The sequence below is a fragment of the Leopardus geoffroyi genome, chromosome B3 (genome assembly GCF_018350155.1).
Source record: "Leopardus geoffroyi isolate Oge1 chromosome B3, O.geoffroyi_Oge1_pat1.0, whole genome shotgun sequence".
NCBI classification, from domain to species: domain Eukaryota; kingdom Metazoa; phylum Chordata; class Mammalia; order Carnivora; family Felidae; genus Leopardus; species Leopardus geoffroyi.
This window is the reverse complement of record NC_059337.1, coordinates 73,848,678-73,866,707: the sequence shown is the minus strand read 5'-3', so window position 1 is coordinate 73,866,707 and position 18,030 is coordinate 73,848,678. Positions and strand designations below refer to the sequence as shown.

Genomic DNA, 18,030 nt, shown 5'->3' with positions numbered 1-18,030 from the left:
AGAGAGGGGCTGAGACCAGATCTCCCTCTGATGGGATCCAGAGCATCAGAGGCAGGAACCACCTCCCAAGGGAGGTGGACATTTCCTCTCCTCTAAGGAGAAAGAAGGGACAGTGGGACAGCAGCAGACACAGATACAGGCACAGGTAGGATGTAGCAGGCTGTGGCCAGTTCTGTCTGTTTTCACCATGAAAAGAGGTGAGTGTCAGCGATGAAGCAGGAGGCTCTGAGAAGCAGGCTTCAAGGTGTAAGACCTCAGGTGATGAGAGGAAGGAGGACTGAGATTTCTGACTGGAGAGCATGCCTCCGCTGAAGTCGATGATGACAATGGAGTGACAACAGACTGTTCTCCTGGGTGATTTCCCTCTGTGGTCCTTAGCTTCTGGGGGCCAGGGTAGAGAAGTCAAATGTTGGGAGGCAGGATGGACAGGATAGACAGTGAAGGGGGGGGGGTACTTTCGAAGGAGGGATTTAGTGATGAGCATGGAACCCAAGGCCAAAGATAAAAAGACAGGAAGGGCCAGCGGTCCTTCCATGAGCCCCTAGAACAGCTGCAGTAAGCCTACTTGAGCAAACAAACCGTAAGGAAAGGAGATCATATCAGACAGCACGATGTTTGATTCAGTTATTTCATAGGTGCTGCAGTTTCTGGTGATGATAAGGCTCCCGGGAGTGGCTTGTGAGGGTGGAATGGAGAATGTTAGAGATGGGAGAGTGAAGGAACTGAGAGGTCAGTGTGCTGGACAGAGCATCCACACAGGCACCACCACCACCACCAAGACATCCTCTGTTCAGTCCCATCCTCTCCCACACCCCGCCCTCGTCCTAGCTGGCCTTCCCTTCCTCCCCTTCCTCCTCAGCACGTCCCTCCCAGTCTCTAATTTCCTCCCTCTGCACCCTCTTCTCACCTCTTCCCCTCTGGGATCTGCCCCACCCTCTCCCATGCCTCATCCTCTTCTTATGCTGCTTCCCTCCAATCTCCACCTATTCTCCTTGCCCCCTCTTTCTCATCCTGCCCCTCCAATCGATCACGATCATGCTATGCCCTTGAGAACACTATTGCATTTTGGGTTAAACCCCACACTCACCACCTACTCACTTTGCCTAATTTTGCCGTGCCTCGGTTGTAAAATTGGGGTATTTATAATAATACGTACCCTGGAAGGTTGCCAAAAGGAATATGTGAGTCTAAAGTACTTGGAAGATGTCTGGGCACAAAGGGAATGCTCCAATGACTGTTATTCTCACCCTCTCTCCTTTCCTCCTCTCTTTCCTCCCAGCCACCTTCCCACCTCCATTATCCCTCTGTGCTGACTTCACACCTCTTCAAAGAGGCACAAGCGAAATCAGACTCAGCCCCTGCCCACAGTCTAGCAGGGAAACAAGCACAGAAATAAATGTCAAGAGAATATAATAAGTGCTAGATGCGCAAGAGCTGCTATTGGAGAACAGGGGCTATGCAAACCACCTCTGCCTGGGGGAGTAAAGAAAAAACTCAGCAGGCGGATACCCTCTGAGCTGGGTCTAGGAGGATGGGGAGGAATTTGCCAGGCAAAGGCAGGACAGAGGTATTCCAGCAGAAGAAACATGAGGTGTTTCTTGTGCTGTTTCTGCTGGAAGGTACGAAGTTCTGCATGCGTGTGTGAAGAAGTTAGCCTGACCCCCGGCCCTGGTGGGGGTGCCCCTCCTCTGCGCGGCCATAAGGGGGCAGCAAAGCATCAGGAGCGGCTGCAGAGGGGCGGGAAAACGGAAAGCCACACAGACCTGGACTCCCTTGCCCCAAGCCTCACCACAAGGGTTTTCCCCAAATAGGCTGCCCTGCCAAGAAAAAGAGGGAGTCTGATAACGTGCAGAATAGGGTTTGTCTTAGAAAAAGAACAAGAGTCCCCTAAAGATTTGTACACATGTTGATAAGAACAGAACAGCTCTCCACTGAGTTGGAAGTGTCTGTGGAATATGTACTGTTGACGTGACTTGGTATTTACCATGAGCATGGACACTGTTCTTAGCACTTTACAAATCTTTGCTTTCTCCTCAGAGCAGCCTTGTCAGGTAAGTATAATCACCCCCCTTTTGCAGATGGGAACACGGAGGCACTGGGCCAAAGCTGCATAGGCAGAAAGTGGCAGAGTTGGTTTGGCTCCAGCGTTTGGCTGCCTCCCTTGTAATCACCTTTCCAGCCACAGCTGTGGCGTGTCAAAGTATCAAATCCAGCCTCCCTAGGAAGTCAGCAGCCCTTCTGGAAACTCTCATCCTGTCAGGAATTAGCAGTGTTGCTTTATGTCATTTCACCCCTGACCTGTTTCTTCAAAAGTTAAACAATGGGGTTAGGTTCTGTTCCTTCATCCACAACAGACGGATGACTAGGCCCTCGGGACTGTGCCGAGTGCTGTGACTACAAAGCCAGCCAGGAAGCAGGCTTACCTTGAAGGAGTGCAGGATGTGGAGGGAGTGCCTCTAAGCCAACAATTATAGAAGGAGAGGGAAGGGGAGGCCTTCTGTGAAGTGGGCCTCCTCCCCTCCCCAGAGCGAGAGTGGAATTTGGGCAGGAGGTGTTAAGTAAGAAAAGCTTCCCGAAGTAATTATAGGGGAGGTAGGAATTAGCCAGGCAGGCGGGAAAGGGGGGGGGGGGGGAACAGGATGTGAAAACACAGTGTGAGCAAAGAAAACAGAGGGACTTCCAAGAGCTGGGTGAGAACATCTTTGAACATCTTCTCTTAATGTCCACTGTAAGAGTTGACTTTCCCCCGCAGCATGCCTATCTGTGAAGCCTCACAGAGCTAACACAACAGCCTCTCCTAGGAGGTGTCAGTCAACCAACATGTGTTTGTTGAGCACCTACTAAGTGCCCTATACAGATGGGGGTGATGCCTAAAAGTCTTGCAGTCTGGTTAGAGTCCACCCAGTTCTGATACCGGGGGTAGTGCCATGCAGAAGCCTTGTTTGCCCATCTCCAATGAGGTAAGTAGGCATCTGTGAAGCACAGAGTGCCCCCCACACGCACACACCCTTATATTAACACCAACTTTTTAGTTCTAGGAAGGTTCTAAGGTTGTCCACTCAGAAAGGCAGGGGAATTAGGATGAGAGATGAAAGAGGGTTAGGAGGGGTTCCCAGATGGCACAGGCTCCTGTTTGGAAAGATCAATTGAGGCTTTAGGAATAACACTGCCCCGCCCCCCAGCTCTCCACTCTGGCATGGGGGGTGGGGTGGGTGCAGCTTTGATCCTTGTGCTTCACATCCAACCTCCTGGGGGTAACTATAGATTTAGTCAACAAGACTCCAATCTTAAAAAAAAATAAGCAAGAGTGGTGGAGAGGGTATGGAGAGAGACAGTAAAGAGAGGGCAGCCAGAAGTAAGTGAGGCAAGGAAGAGAGGAGCAGAAGACAGGATCCAGGGCACATTAGGGAGGACCCCTTGTGAGATGTTGCTGCTGCTGTTCCTGGGGATTGCTGCAAGCAGATGCCTACACGATGAGACACAGAAGTCTGTGAGCCTGCTCAGGCCCCCTCTCTCCCAACTTGCCCCAGACTTCCGTTCTGCTTCCTTCACCCACCCTGGCTCTCGTGATCCTCAGCCCCTGAGAATCCGAACCTGCTATATCAGAGATCCTGTATCAGATGGAGCTTGGGATACTGAGGGAGCCGGAAGGAGAGGAGTACCTCATGCCCTGGTGGCTGCCAGACAGGCCGCTAGGCGACTCCAGGGTGTCCTCGCAGGTAAGTAGGGAAACCAAAGGGAGTCAGGGAGGGCTGAGGGTCAGAGGGCTATGGAGGAAGACAACCAGCGAAAAGGAACTCTAAAGATGTTGAGGTGAAATCGACTTCTTGTCTTTTTAAGTCCCTCCAGTGCAAGGACCCCTGCTTCTGAGTCGAGACCCTGCACAGTACTGCCATGCTGTCTGGGGAGACCCAGACACCCCAAACTACCACAGGTGAGTTCATGTCGTTGAGAATGTACACGGTGCCTCTTCGGCGGTACCCAGAAATGTCTCCAGCTCACCTATAGATATTCATTCTTGGCAGGTGCAGCCTCTTGAACCCAGGGTACAAAGGAGAGAGTTGCCTGGGAGTAAAGGTGAGATTTGGGGATCTGAAGATCTCTAGCCTGCCTAGACTTCTCCAAGACCATTATTAGCACCAAAATTGTTTAATGTCCTTCCTAATAAATGCAGATTCCTGAGCCCCTTCTCACCCTGACAATTTACAAAATCAGAGATGGGGAGGGAAGGTGGAATCCCTATTCTGACCAGCTGCCTACATGACACTAAGGCAGACTAAAGACAGAGACTGTCCACTCCTCACTCCTAGTACCCAGTTTCCTATTGTCCCCATCTGCTAAACTAGATGCTACATTCCACTCCCTGCCAGATCCCTGATGCCCATCTCCGTGGTTACGCACTGTGGCCAGAGCAGGGTCCCCCACAACTGGTCCAGCCAGATGGGCCTGGGGTCCAAAACACTGATTTTCTCCTGTACGTGCGGATTGCCCACACTTCCAAGTGCCATGGAGAGGTGAGGCCCAAATCAAGTCCTTTTCCGTGTTCTGTCTCTCCTAGTCTTAAATATCCTGGGGAGGGGGAGGGAGCATAAAAGCAATTTTTATTCAAAGTTGTGCTCATTTGAGGTAACTTGGGTCATGTTGATGAAGTTTGGGTGGGAGCTAAACCCCTTCAAGTAATCCCTTGGGACCATCCCTGCTGAGTTCCGTGGGTGTCTATTTTCAGAAAGATTTCTTCTGTGTTCCCCCACATCCCTGCTTTCCACCGCTTCCTTGTCCTGGCCCATCCACAGCCTTCTATCATAGCCTATGCTGCCTGCTGCCAGCTGGACTCAGAAGACAGGCCCCTTGCTGGTACCATTGTCTACTGTGCCCAACATCTTGCCAGCCCCAGCCTCAGCCATAGTGACATCATCACGGTAACTGCTGCATGATGAATAGGAAGATGCAAACAGGTTGGGGATAGGGGACAGGTCACTCAGCTTCCCATGAAGTGGAAGAATCTATTAAGGTTGGAGGAGAAGGTGCCTCAGACTCTAAGAAGAGCTGATTGGGCAGAGGGGCTATGGAATGGCCGGTCAATCTGCTCCACACCCAGTCCCCCTCACCGTGCGGTCATTTGTCCTTAGGCCACACTACATGAATTGCTCCATGCTCTGGGTTTCTCTGGACAGCTCTTCAAGAAGTGGCGGGATTGCCCCTCAGGACCCGGTGGTAAATGAGAGGAGTGAGAGCCAGCCTTCCCACAATGTCAAAGAGAGGGGATCACTACCATCCCACCAACTCCTTCCCTCCATTTCTGCTCCACCCTCTCTGAGTTTTCCTCTCCTCATATTGCCTCCTTCACTTTCTGTGCTCAGTTCCAGAGAACTGTTCTACAAGGCCACAAGTCACAAGGCGTGATGAGTGGGGACAGCTGCTTCTCACTACCCCAGCTGTTAGCCACAGCCTGGCCAAACACTTGGGAGTGCTGGGGGCTTCACTGGGTGTTCCCTTGGAAGAAGAGGTGAGACTGAGAACACCTCGGGGTGCTGGAAGGAAGAGGGGGTCATCAGGTGGCAACGGGCTACCTCCTCCCTAGGGCGCTTTGTCTTCACACTGGGAGGCCCGACTGCTCCAGGGTTCTGTAATGACCGCTACCTTCGATGGTGCCCGGCGCACTCGACTTGATCCCGTCACTCTTGCTGCCTTCAAAGATTCAGGCTGGTACCAAGTCAACCACAGTGCTGCAGAGGAGCTGTTGTGGGGCCGGGGTGAGAACAAAGGAAAATCGCATAGGGGCCCTCACCACCTGAGTCAGCTTGGGGGCAGCGAGAGAGGTTGGAAGGGGTTATCTGCTGCAGACGTGTAGCTGAAGCATAAGCACAGCCAGCGCTGAGGGGTGTTGGGGGCTTCACTTGTTCTGAGGGCTCTTTCTCTTCCCACCTCTCAAGCAGGATCTGGCCTGGAATTTGGCCTGGTGACCACATGTGGGGCTGGCTCCTCAGACTTCTTCTGTACTGGCAGGTGTGTGTGCTGAGTGGTTGAGGGGCTGTACAGCTGTCGGGGACCCTGGTGTCAGCTGCCATCCCTTCCACACAGCGGACTGGGCTGCCACTACCTGCACCTGGACAAGGGGAGCTGTTCCTCAGACCCCACGCTGGAAGGCTGCCGCATGTACAAGCCCCTGGCCAATGGGGTGAGACGACTGGAGAAGACAGAATGGAAGTGAGTGGGCCCGGAGAGGAGTCAACGTCTAAGGCATCTAGGCAAACACTATTCTGCCTCCTGTCCCGCCTTTCAGAGTGAATGCTGGAAGAAGGAAAATGGATTCCCACCTGGGGCAGACAACCCCCACGGGGAAATTTACCATTCCCAGAGTCGTTGCTTCCTTGCCAACCTCACTTCACAACTGCTCCGTGGGGACGAGACCAGGCGTCCCTCTCAGATCCCACACCTGAAGGAAGCAGAGCTCACTGGCCGCTGCTACTTACATCAATGCACAGAAAGGGGAGCATACAACGTGCAGGTAGAGGGGTCACCCTGGGCCTCATGCCTTCCTGGAAAGGCTATTCAGGTGGGTATCATAAGTGAAAAGCTACAGAGCCGCTTGGCAAAAGGAAGTTGGACAATGCTTGTATGGTAGTTAGTACATTTAGATGTTCATTCATTTTTCTCTAAGTACCCACCGAGTCTGTGACTCTGATCTAGATTGTACAATTTCCTTAGAAAGGCTTGAGCAAACAATTGAGGTCATAACTATACCCTGCTATGTATTTCCTTGCAGATACCTGGGTACCATGGTCTTCTCTTCTGTCCCCGGGGTCGGCTGTGTCAAACAAATGAAGGTACCAATGCTGTTACTTCCCCGCCTGTGAGTCTTGCCACCCAAGACCCGTTATTCCATCTGTCTTTGCAATTAGCTGGGCCCCCAGGCCACTCTGTGGGGAAAGAAACGCTAGAAGAGCTGACTGAAGCAGTACTACAGGCTCTGGTGAGCAGAGGCCACACTGGCAGGTAAAGGGACAGTTCAGACTGAGGATGTACACAGTGGGCCAGGGAGACTGCCTAAGTTGGTTACTTCACCACTCTCCTCTGAAAACTTTGTGCCATTCCTAAGCCTGCACCTGTTTCAGGAGATATACTCTTCCAGGGACTCTATCTCCCTTAAGAGATCCAAATGTCCCTGTAGGTGCTATTTCCACAGCCCCTCCACTACCACTGGACTGGTGTTCACTGTGTACATGTGGAAGTCCTCTGGCTGCCACGGGCCTTCGGTTGGTATGCTGCACAGGGCCCTGACCCTGAGTCTCCAGAAGAAGCCCCTGGAAGTATATTATGGAGGAGCCAGCTTTACCACAGAACACATCAAGTAAGACAATATTCCAAGTAGCTTTCTTTCAAAGTCCTGGAGTCCAGATGTTTGAAATTGCAGGAAGCACTCATGTGTGTCTTAGGCTTATTTTGGAAAACGAGTGTGATCACCTCAGACCTAGCACTATGGGACAACTTTCCCTCCACAATGATGGAGTTCCCCATCCGTAGGACATAGGGATCCTAGTCCTCTTCCTCCCTAAAGTACTAACAGGCTACTATGTCTAGTTATCTAAACACCATAGTCTAACTGCCAACACCTCACTGCCAGGTTAGGTCTCCTTCCAACAATTTAAGTTGCTAGGAGACTTGGATCTTGGTCTTTTTCCTACTTTCAGGATCTATATTCCTGATTTCCTGTGTAGCTTGATTGGACGAAGCAGAGTTTCATGAGCTCTGTATATTATGATAAAAGTGAAGCCCTTCACCTCCTAAGCCTAAGCATTATTTCAAGCCAAATATTACCTCTGTGTTCCTAGGTCACTGGTTACCTTGGACCATAATTCCTCCATGACTCATCTAGGGCTGTCCATGGGACTCTGCCTAACACTGCTTATCCTGGTGGGTGCACTGGGAACCATGGCCTATCAGAGAAGAGCTATTCTCCAGGTGGCACCAGCTGCCTCTCACCATTCACCAGAGCTCCAAGAAACAAGGGGCCCAGTTGAAGGAGTAAGAGAGGTGTGACATGACAGAATAGATAGGGCAGATTATTTCTTGGAAGACAACTGGATGGAAAGTCTATACTTTTCTCAGAATGCCTCTTTCTCTAGGTATCAACTCTATTCTAGCCTTGTAATGAAAAAATTCCAGAGACTTATGGTTCTGAAGATTCTTTATTTTGATACAAAAAATAAACACTTCAACCTATAAAGAGTGTCACTTGTTTTCATATTGGAGAGCAAACTTACAGAACAGGTATTTGTTACCCGCTCCAAGGATATCACAATATGCTTTAGAAAAAGCCACTGCTATTTGGATTCAAACAAACATCAGCATGGAATGAGTAACAATTATCTCCCTCTCCTGATTTTTACATACTTTTACAAAATCATCACTAGGGAAGCTAATAGTTGGGATGTCACACAATTATGCCAGAATCTGGTAAGAGTGGTGAAATCAGCCATCTGAATCCAGTTAAACTATAAAAACGTGACCTTTTATCGTCCTTCTCTCCTGTTTCTGGAGCAGGAAGGCTCTACTTTATAGCCTCATGGGCCAGCAATAGGCTTGAGTTATAATATGTAGGTTCCTTTTGGTTATACTCGCAAAAGAAGCCATTGAATTCTTGAGGGTTTGACATGTAGAAAGGAGCAAGCTAGGAGGCTGACTGATCTGAATTTACTTAGATGGAAAACATTTCTGCTGGGAGTCCAGTTGATAGGCTATTAAAGTTGAAATAACCAAGCCTGTCCTGGTCAACAAGGTCAGTCAGTTGATCAGGATACCATCCCTAGACTGTTAAGTGACATATTTGAAGTTCTCACTGTAAAGTTGCAGCTCCATCAGATATGATTATCTTCTTTGATTTTAAAGCCCATCAATCTTTACCAGCTGTAGCAGCCACTGCTTGGTAAAACTTTGCCACGAAGTCTGGCTCACTGACCTCCAGCTGCCTGACAAATTCGTTGCGCTCCTGCTCAGCCCAACCTCGAAACCACTGATCCCAAAGACGTAGCTGACACTCAAAGATACAAGGCGGTCGGTTTGCTCCAGACACACTAAGCTGCTCCAGACCTTCCAGCAGTGGCTGTAATTTTCCCGGCACTGCCTTAGCTACCAGGTCCTGTAGGAAACGTTCACGCTGGGGACCTGACCAACTGGCAAACCAGTGAAGAATACACTTCATCTCCTGGGAAGTGATGTAAGACATTGGGGGTGGGGAAGAGTTAGTAATACTGTCTGGTACTGAGGGTAAGGGAGTAGGGAAGGATAGTGGCATCGAAGAGGAAGATGATTCCAGTGGCATCCTGAAACATAAAAGCACTGTTATATACTCTCTAGATAGGGCAACCAAAATACAACTTCCCAACAAAGAATCTTACCAAAAATCACCATCTACGGATAAAGTTATTTTTCACCAATTCAATTTACAAGAAAACAACAGGGTACTTCACATAGGTTATTCTCCAACTACCTTAGAGAAGTCACCCCAAAATAACTTCATATTTGCCAACCTCCCTCCCTTTCAAACCCATTAGCCTCCCCAACCACTGCTTCTCTCCATTATTCTTATAAAGAATCTAAAAATAACCAACACATTTCTTGTTCACTCTCTCTGGCCTACTTCTATGGTCCAGGCTGAGTAAAGAAAAATGACAATGTTGGTCCACCTCATCTTCCTTAAAATGAAAAAAGGTACATATTTTTTTAATCTAGTACATGCAGCTGGTGAGGGCCTAGCTGCTAATAATTCCAGAGCTATCAATGGTGAAAATCATATATGATAAGTCTTCTTTATAATGTGCACCTAGCCTCTGAGATATGCCAAGAGCTTCATAACATCCATTACTTCCTTGTATTTCCTGTTAAAGCACCAGAAAAAATTAAAGAACAAAGTAAGTGAGCGTGCCTCACCCAAAATAAGATAACACAGAAAGGAAAAAATAGAAGAAGCCACGTGTTTATTCAAGACTGAAAAAAGTCTAGTTGGTTTGATGACTTAGGAGTGTAACAAGTATTATACTGCTGGAGATGTATGACAATTTATGTCTTCGAACATTTTCCTTAAGGTTTAATATATAATACCTATTGATGCCCTGTCATTGATTTGCATCAGTAATGCAAATGGAAGGTCGGTCGACTTGAATAGTTTGAGTTCCACAGTTTGAATGACTAACAATGAAAACTTTAAACTACTTGTCTATGACCGATTTTACTGTTTGTGTTTCTTCTGCTGCAGGTTGGAGTATTTGTAGTGACAAAGAGAAGAATCCGTAAGCAATTAACATCAGTTCAGTACCCAAACAGTACAGGGAGGTTGCCTTTTTCACAGAGCTCCTCCAAGAAGCAATCCCTCCTAAAGGAACTTTATTCTTACTCGGGGAAAGGAGAAACTTTTGCCTAGTCTTGCGACATGGCCTCCACAGCAAACTCAAGTTCAATAATTTTGAATTAGTTCACAGTCTGGGCCCAAAGACACGGTGCCGCCACTTGCCCACTTTGGAGGCCACGGAGCCTGGCATTCTAAGATCCCAAAGAGCAACGTAGCCTTAGATGGGAGTGGCGGGGATTCAGATATCGGGAGGCGGCAGCTGTACCGATAGGAGAGCGGGAAGTGTGCCCTACTAGGGTAACCCGCAAACACCGAGTCTGACCCGGCCCAGGGAGGGACTTCTACCCCGCTTACCTCCCCTTTCCTCTCACAGGGCACCTGGAGACCGTCACAAAGTGCTTAAACCCCAACTGTCGCCGCCGCTTCCATGTTTCCTGAAAACCATAAGCAGGGCCAGCCCGGCAGCCCACGCACTTCCGGTCCCGGAGCAGCCCCAAAAACCCAAGCGCCTCAGCGCCTCAGTCTTAGGTTCGGAGATAGCCGACTAACTCCGATTTTGGTTAGGCCAGAGTCGAGGGCTTCCGAGTACATTCGATGCAAAGCCTCGGTAAGACGAAGAAAACCGAGTTCTGAAGGCAGCGTGAGGAAGGGGAGGAGGCTGGGAGGATGGGAAGAACTGATTGGTGCCGATGTTGAGACGGAAATACCCGAGCAATTCCGGAGGAAGCCGAGGAGTTCTGAGTGGTAATCGAGGGGTTGACTATGGCGGTGGGCGGAGTCAGCTCGGTACGTTCGAAGGGCGTTGGCGGAAATTACCGAAGATGCCCGAAGCCGTCGGGACGGACCCGAGTACCTCACGCAAGATGGCGGAGCTGGAGGAGGTGACTCTGGACGGGAAGCCTCTTCAGGCGCTGCGGGTGACCGACCTGAAGGCCGCACTGGAGCAGCGAGGCCTAGCCAAGAGCGGGCAGAAGAGTGCCCTGGTCAAGCGGCTCAAAGGGGTGAGAAGACGGCGTTGCCGGGGTGTCGGAGGGGAGCGGACCCGGTAGAGACGAGTCTCTGCCGCGGCGCAGGCGCAGTGTCCGGGCTCCGCGCGAGCTCGCTCAGGCCGCCAGCGCGAGCCTCCGGAACCGCGCGCACGGTGGTTGGTGAGGCTCGCGCTGGAATAGAGACAGCGCCGGTTCCCGCCTTAACGGCAGCGGCGCGAGCCCAAAATGGGAGGGTGCGCGCTACTCTCCCGGAGTGTCTTAAGCTCCTTCCTCCTTCCCCCACCCCCTCCTTGTTTGTGTCTGTGGTTTCGGCGCATGCGCTGCAGAAGGAGTTAAATCCCACCACTACCACCGGCGTTGCTGGCCTGAGGGGGGCGAATTGGGCTGGGTCAGAGTTAGGGGTATAGTTGGGCGGAGGGGTTAATGGAGCTGGTGTCGGTATCCGGAGGAATAGGATTGGGATAGGGTAAAATGCCTACCTGATTAGATTAGGAGGTGAGATGAAGAGAGACCTTGACTTGAAGGGACTCGGTTGTAGAGGGGTGTATGATTTATCCAGAAGCAATTTGGGTGGATAAGAGTTTGGTGAATATTGGTGAGAGAGGTGGGGCAGGTGGCTATATGTTGGGGGTTTTGAATCGATTTGAGTAGTTTAGGGTGGGATCGTCATGAGGTGGATGGATTTGTGTGTATAGATTTGGTGTAAACGGAGGCAATGTGAGGATGTCATGGTTTTAATTGGGGTTAGTTAGGATACATGGTGTGTAGTACCCATTAGGGCTGAGTTGGCTCAAGGGTTAAATTGACAGACCGTTGCCTGCCTGTACAGAGCTGACGGCTTCGTATGTGTGGATTGGGTCAGCCACAGTTTAGAGTCTGTGGTCATTTTGTTCTATAGACTCCTTTTTGAAATTTTTATAGACTTGATAAATCTAGGTGCCACTCTGTTGGAAACAATACAAATTCACTCAAGTAGATCTAGCCCTGGGTAACTGACCAAGTAATTCAGTCAAGCCAAAACCAGCAGCCCCATGTTGGTTTCCTGTATTTGAAGCTGACTTGAGTATTTGAAGTCATTTTACCTGCATGGCCAGATTTAGAAGGGACATTAGTCAGAAGTGCAAAAGATAATAGAGACTGTAGTACTGGTTCTGTCACTGTCACTGATTTTATTACATAGCCAGGTCGCTCATTTTCTTCATGTGCCTGCATTTTACATTTGTACATTTGGGAGCAGTAACCATGGCTACTTTCAAGGGTCTTCTGAAGATGAATAAGAACAGTATTAGTAAAGGGCTTTTAGGTTCCTGGAAAAGGAGTACAGTTTAAGTGTGTATGGTTAGTCATTGCATTCAATGAAGAGATTGGGGAGTGGTGGGTTTTTTCCCCCAAGTTTCTGACTTTTGCCATTCTCTATACCAGGCTCTAATGCTAGAAAATTTGCAGAAACACTCAACACCCCATGCTGCATTCCAGCCAAATTCCCAGGTAAGAAAAAAGATTTATTAGATAGGGTGGGCTCTTTGGATGCACAGACATATGGAAGGACATAATGATGTATATTTGATGGTTAATTCCTCACCAGTATTTTTCTGAATTCCCTGAGTTGGAAAAGTCCTCATACCAGATCAGTTGAATTCTAATAAAAAAATTCAGAAACAGAATTAGAAGAGCTATTAGTTAATTTCTGATACTTGCAATGATGTGTGCAAAAAGATGTGGTTCCAATTGATTAAGTGTAGTACAAGAATCTGGAGCCATTCATTTGCCATTGATTTGGAAAAAGTAGTTGATGTCTGAATGAAGACATGAAGTAGACAATCAATAGGGCAGTGTAGGATGATACTTGCTGATCAAGAAGAATTCTTGTGTTGACATAGATTTTCCAAGAATTCAATCCTTTGGAAATCATCCACCATTACTAGTGTTAATGCTAACTGTGCACTTACTTGTAAATATCATTAATTACTCTGTTACTTAGGGCAAGAAACTTAACCTTTGGATGCCTTGGATTCCACAATTTCTATGTATAATATTAGAAAAGGTTGGACTATATCCATAGTTTTTGCTCTACTTTAGTTTTGTAGACCTGCTTTTGGGGGATTTCTGGAGAAGATAACCTTCTTCCCAAGTGGGCAGGTGCTCATATTCCCCACCTAACTAAATTCGATCTTCTTCTATCTGTCTTATGTATTGAGTTTCAGTGTAAGATTTTTTTAGAAGAAACAATTCCACAGTTTAAAAAAATAAAATTCTTAGACTGCAATTTCATAAGATTCTTTTCAGCTTTTAAAATCCCCTCATTATAGGGGCGCCTGGGTGGCGCAGTCGGTTAAGCGTCCGACTTCAGCCAGGTCACGATCTCGCGGTCTGTGAGTTCGAGCCCCGCGTCGGGCTCTGGGCTGATGGCTCAGAGCCTGGAGCCTGTTTCCGATTCTGTGTCTCCCTCTCTCTCTGCCCCTCCCCCGTTCATGCTCTGTCTCTCTCTGTCCCAAAAATAAATAAATGTTGAAAAAAAAAATTAAAAAAAAAATAAAATCCCCTCATTATAGTATGTTATGTACTTAAAGGAAAAATCTAGGTCTTTGTTAGTGCAGTGTTGTGCAGCTCCAGTACTAGGTGAAGTCCCAAGATACTATGGAAAAACAAGAGAGCCTTCCTAGTCCCTTGTTACCACTTCATTAAGCTATGTCATAATCTAGTCTGTTTATGGAAGTTTAGTTAAGTGTAAGAAACTGCATGAGTTAATCAGTTTATGATTATATTCCATTTATTCATTGCATTTTAGTCTTTGAAGCTTTGCTTTATTAACATAGGATTTTTGCAGTAAATCTGTACGTTCTCTAATAAACGCAACGCACACTTTATCAATGTCCATTGAGTACCAAGAGATGCATCTCTACTTTAAGTGAAAATAAACATTTACCATGCTTAGGAAAGATGACTAAAAACAAACAATATTCAGATTTTTTCCCTCTTTTGGCATTCTAGTAGGACTTGCTAAGCAAGAAGGTTCTGGGAAGGACTTGTGACAGAAGAGTGATGTGGGACTCTGTGTTACAGGAAAAAATGGGAAAAGGGATTAAGCTCCTGGATTTTAATGTTGTTACCAAGGATTTATTCCCACCCAAAGAAAAAGGAAGTTAAAACTCTGTTTAAATGATGAATAGACATCCCTTTTCTTAATCTCTTACATAGTTTAAGTGCCGTATGTAAATTTTGGAGTTGTTTAACAAAATGATCCCTGGATAGGTGGAGAGTTACCTTTTTTTATCAACAAAAAAATGACCTAGTAGGAATTTGTATTTTTTCCTTTCAGTTCTTGATATTACTAAAAAGAAAAATTTAGATTATCTTTAAATAACATTTTAGATTAAAATTTGGATTAAAACATAATTTTGCAGGAATTTTTATTTTAATTTGGGCATCACTCTTTGGTTGGGAACTAAATATTCAAGATAAGAAATTATGTGCAGTTCCTCTTTTTGCCATCTTTTCTGAATCATAGGGTTATTTATTTTGGTCCTCACCATAATTAGAAAAGGGCCTTCCAACATTTTGATTATCTTTCTTGGGTTCAAATATAAGGAGTAGACTTTTGCTCCATGGAATTTTCTTCCTTGTGTTTTCCTGGTTTGCTTTCCTCGACTTTCTTTTTCCATGTCTTCTACACAGATTGGCGAGGAAATGAGCCAGAACAGTTTCATAAAGCAGTATCTGGAAAAGCAGCAGGAGCTACTTAGGCAGCGTCTGGAACGTGAAGCCCGAGAAGCTGCAGAACTTGAAGGTAAGCCCAGACTGTCACTTCTTTCAAGGAGTTCTTCATTCTTATTCCTGTCACTGAATAGATAGGCCTGTTTAAGTAGGCAATTTCAGGAGTAAGTCAGGCTGAAACTGCTACTTACTTGCTTTGGTAGTTAAGCCAAGTGAGTTGTTATTTACTTTTTGTCAGGGAAGAAGACACTTAATTTGACTGTTAGAAAAGGATTCCTGCCAACAGGAAGAATTATAAGTAAATTAAGCTGCCCTTTAAATGAGGTAGATCTTAATCCCAGGGAGTTTTTTCTCTATGTACAGTGCTCTCTTTAGTATGTACTCTTGTGTCCCGTGACTTTGCCTGATCTCCTTCGCTCCTCTACATATTCCCACATGCTGAGCCCTTCACTCCCTCCCTGCCCCGACCCAATCTGTGCTTTGCAGAAGCTTCAGCTGAGTCGGAGGACGAGATGATCCATCCTGAGGGAGTGGCTTCCCTGCTGCCTCCTGACTTTCAGAGCAGCCTGGAGAGACCAGAGCTGGAGCTCAGCAGACATTCACCCAGTACGTATCTCCCTCCCCACTGCGCTGTTTTGTCAATCCTGCGTAGTTGGTGGGGGGAGGTAGTTACGCCTCCTTTCATGCTAAGCCTCCGTTAAAGTCCCAGGGCAGTTCTGTGACATTGATACTTCACATCTGTTTGTCATGGGAATTATGTCCTTTTTGAAGTCTGCTTTCACCTCTGTGTTGTGACAACCTCTCAGAGTGTTTTAAAGGCAGTATGATTTTTCTTTGCATCTGTACCTCTTTAACCTCCTCTACTTCTGAATTTACAGGAGTCACAACTCTGTCATCTTTTCACCAGTTGTATGGGTTACGTGTTGCCCATCCAGTCACCCCCCCCAATGGACATCTGCTGTAGTTTATTAATTCATTCAACAAGTTTTCATTAAGTGCCTTTTGTATGCTAGGCACATGCTGGGCACCAGGAATATAGGAGAGCAAGGACAAGTCTCTGCCCTAATGAAATGTATAGTTTAGTGAAGAGATGGACATTAGTCAGGTTATTGCATAATTATTACTGTTGTGCTCTGTGCTCTCAGAGGCAGTGCAGAATATCATGTGAGCATATTACAGGGAGCTCTAACTCACTGTGTAGAGTGGGTTCAGGCAAGATTAGTTTTTCACATAAAAATTAAGCACCCAGTTTCACATAGTATCTCAAGCAAATGCCTGTAAACACAGCCTTTGTTTTCTAAACTACCTAAGACGGTATACTTTTAGGGGAACATGTATATAGGACGTGGACAATAAATATATTAAAACAGTTTGTAATTAAAAGGATTGTGAATCATTTTTAATGTTAGTGGTCATGGGGAAGGTGATCACTCCATATTTAATATTTTTAGGACATGTAGAAGTTACTACCTCTTCTGATGAATATAGAATTCCTTTCTGAACATAGATTTTTTTTTTTTAGCAGATATTTAACGGTAAGAGAAAAATAAGTTATTTTAGAGATCTCTTTTCTTAAGTACAAAAGTAGCAGAGTCTCAGTTGTTCCATTTTGCTCCTAACACTCTTCCCCATGATTGTAAAGCCAGAAGGAAGGGGGAAAACTTTTCTAGATTAGTTGTCAGTGTTTTCAGAAGTCAGTCAAGAAAGTATTAAGTTTCTGCTGTGAGTATAGGAGGCGTTAACACATTATAAAGTCTTTTTGGGAGAGGAAAATTGCACATACAGCCATCAAGAGAAGATGGTGTGCTTTAAAGTGATATATAAATAGTACAAACACATGGACCATAAGAATACAGAATAAAAGTTCCCTGAGGACTACAGTGATGAGAGAGCTTCATGAAAAAGGTGTAGGATTTGAACTGAGCCCTAGAAATAAGTAGGATTTGAATTGGCTCAGAGGAAACAAGAGAATATTTTTAGGAAGGAACAAATGCATAGAAATAATGAATGTGATATTTTTATTTTTGTATGTTTATTTATCTTTGAGGGGGTCGAGGTGGAGGGGCAGAGAGAGAGGGACAGAGGATCCAAAGCAGGTTCTGGGCTGATGGTAGCAAGGCTGGTGCAGGGCTTGTGGATTGTTTTTCTGGGGTTGTTTTTTTTTGTTGTTTGTTTGTTTGTTTGTTTTTACCTATATGAGGCTCAGACTCATGAGATCCAGGAGATCATGATCTGAGCCAAAGTCGGATGCTCAACCAACAGCCACCAGGTGCCCCTGGATGTGATATTTTTAAAGGAGAAGTAATGAATTAGTGCAGCCAGAGTGAAGTGGTCTTACATATTCAAAAATAGTCAGAAGGGCTGGGTGGCTCAGTCGGTTAAGCATCCAACTTCGGCTCAGGTCATGATCTCACTGTCCTGAGTTCGAGCCCCGCGTCGGGCTCTGTGCTGACAGCTCAGAGCCTGGAGCCTGTTTTGGATTCTGTGTCTCCCTCTCTGTCTCTGTCCCTCCCCTGTTTGTGCTCTTTCTCTCTCTCAGAAATAAACATTAAAGAAAGAATAGAGAAACAACTTGTAAGGTAGATTGGGATAATAGTGCAAAGGTCTTTGAATGTTAATTCAATGAATATGAGGTTTTTTATTCTAAAGTAAGGAGAAACCACTGAAAATTCTTAATAGCATGATTTGATGAAGAACTCTTTAAATAAAAGAGTCTCAGTTCTGAATGTAATTTGAAATGAAAATAAGAAATGGATCCTGAAACAAATAAGGTTTCAAAAGCAAATAAATTAGAAGAGATTACTGAAGTAAATTGTAGAGCACAGCTAACATTTGCCATTTGTGCTCTTCATTGTACTGTCTACCATAAACTTCCTACCTCTGATCTTGGTTAGAATATGGATCTCATAGATGTCGTACAAAATTTGGGCAAGATCCTCAACGAAGTGGTAGTTTGGAGTTCTAGCAGTGTGTATTTGG

General features: G+C 46.4%; 3 protein-coding genes across 20 annotated transcripts in view; 2 read left to right on the top strand and 1 right to left on the bottom strand.

Moving 5' to 3' along the window:
- The first annotated feature begins 3,424 nt into the window (after positions 1-3,424).
- On the top strand, positions 3,425-8,103 carry LMLN2 (leishmanolysin like peptidase 2). The gene is made up of 14 exons (XM_045450828.1): positions 3,425-3,719; positions 3,850-3,934; positions 4,026-4,077; positions 4,371-4,514; positions 4,794-4,919; positions 5,130-5,214; positions 5,361-5,506; positions 5,582-5,753; positions 5,937-6,006; positions 6,082-6,178; positions 6,284-6,556; positions 6,767-6,996; positions 7,172-7,351; positions 7,833-8,103. The coding sequence occupies exons 1-14, from the start codon at positions 3,425-3,427 to the stop codon at positions 8,038-8,040; spliced, it is 2,163 nt and encodes a 720-aa protein (XP_045306784.1). The 3' UTR covers positions 8,041-8,103.
- Positions 8,104-8,170: 67 nt separating this feature from the next.
- Positions 8,171-11,275, bottom strand: CB3H14orf119 (chromosome B3 C14orf119 homolog). 3 transcript variants are annotated; one of them, XM_045450405.1, is made up of 2 exons: positions 11,165-11,275; positions 8,171-9,323 (listed from the first exon to the last, which is right to left on the bottom strand). In XM_045450405.1, the coding sequence occupies exon 2, from the start codon at positions 9,320-9,322 to the stop codon at positions 8,894-8,896; it is 429 nt and encodes a 142-aa protein (XP_045306361.1). In that variant the 5' UTR covers position 9,323; positions 11,165-11,275; the 3' UTR covers positions 8,171-8,893. The 3 variants fall into 3 exon arrangements, with proteins under 3 accessions (XP_045306361.1, XP_045306360.1, XP_045306362.1); XM_045450404.1 differs by lacking the exon at positions 11,165-11,275 and adding an exon at positions 10,703-10,835; XM_045450406.1 differs by lacking the exon at positions 11,165-11,275 and adding an exon at positions 10,102-10,682.
- ACIN1 (apoptotic chromatin condensation inducer 1) overlaps positions 10,918-18,030 on the top strand; it is a 34,577-nt gene continuing 27,464 nt past the window's right edge. For 7 of the 16 annotated variants that reach the window (XM_045450398.1, XM_045450395.1, XM_045450397.1 and 4 more), the window contains exons 1-3: positions 11,212-11,349; positions 12,760-12,825; positions 15,013-15,124. In XM_045450398.1, the coding sequence (XP_045306354.1) occupies positions 11,212-11,349; positions 12,760-12,825; positions 15,013-15,124 (316 nt within the window). Of the gene's footprint in view, positions 11,350-12,759; positions 12,826-15,012; positions 15,125-15,537; positions 15,658-18,030 lie in introns of all 16 variants that reach the window. The other 9 variants (XM_045450392.1, XM_045450393.1, XM_045450391.1 and 6 more) reach the window with 4 other exon arrangements.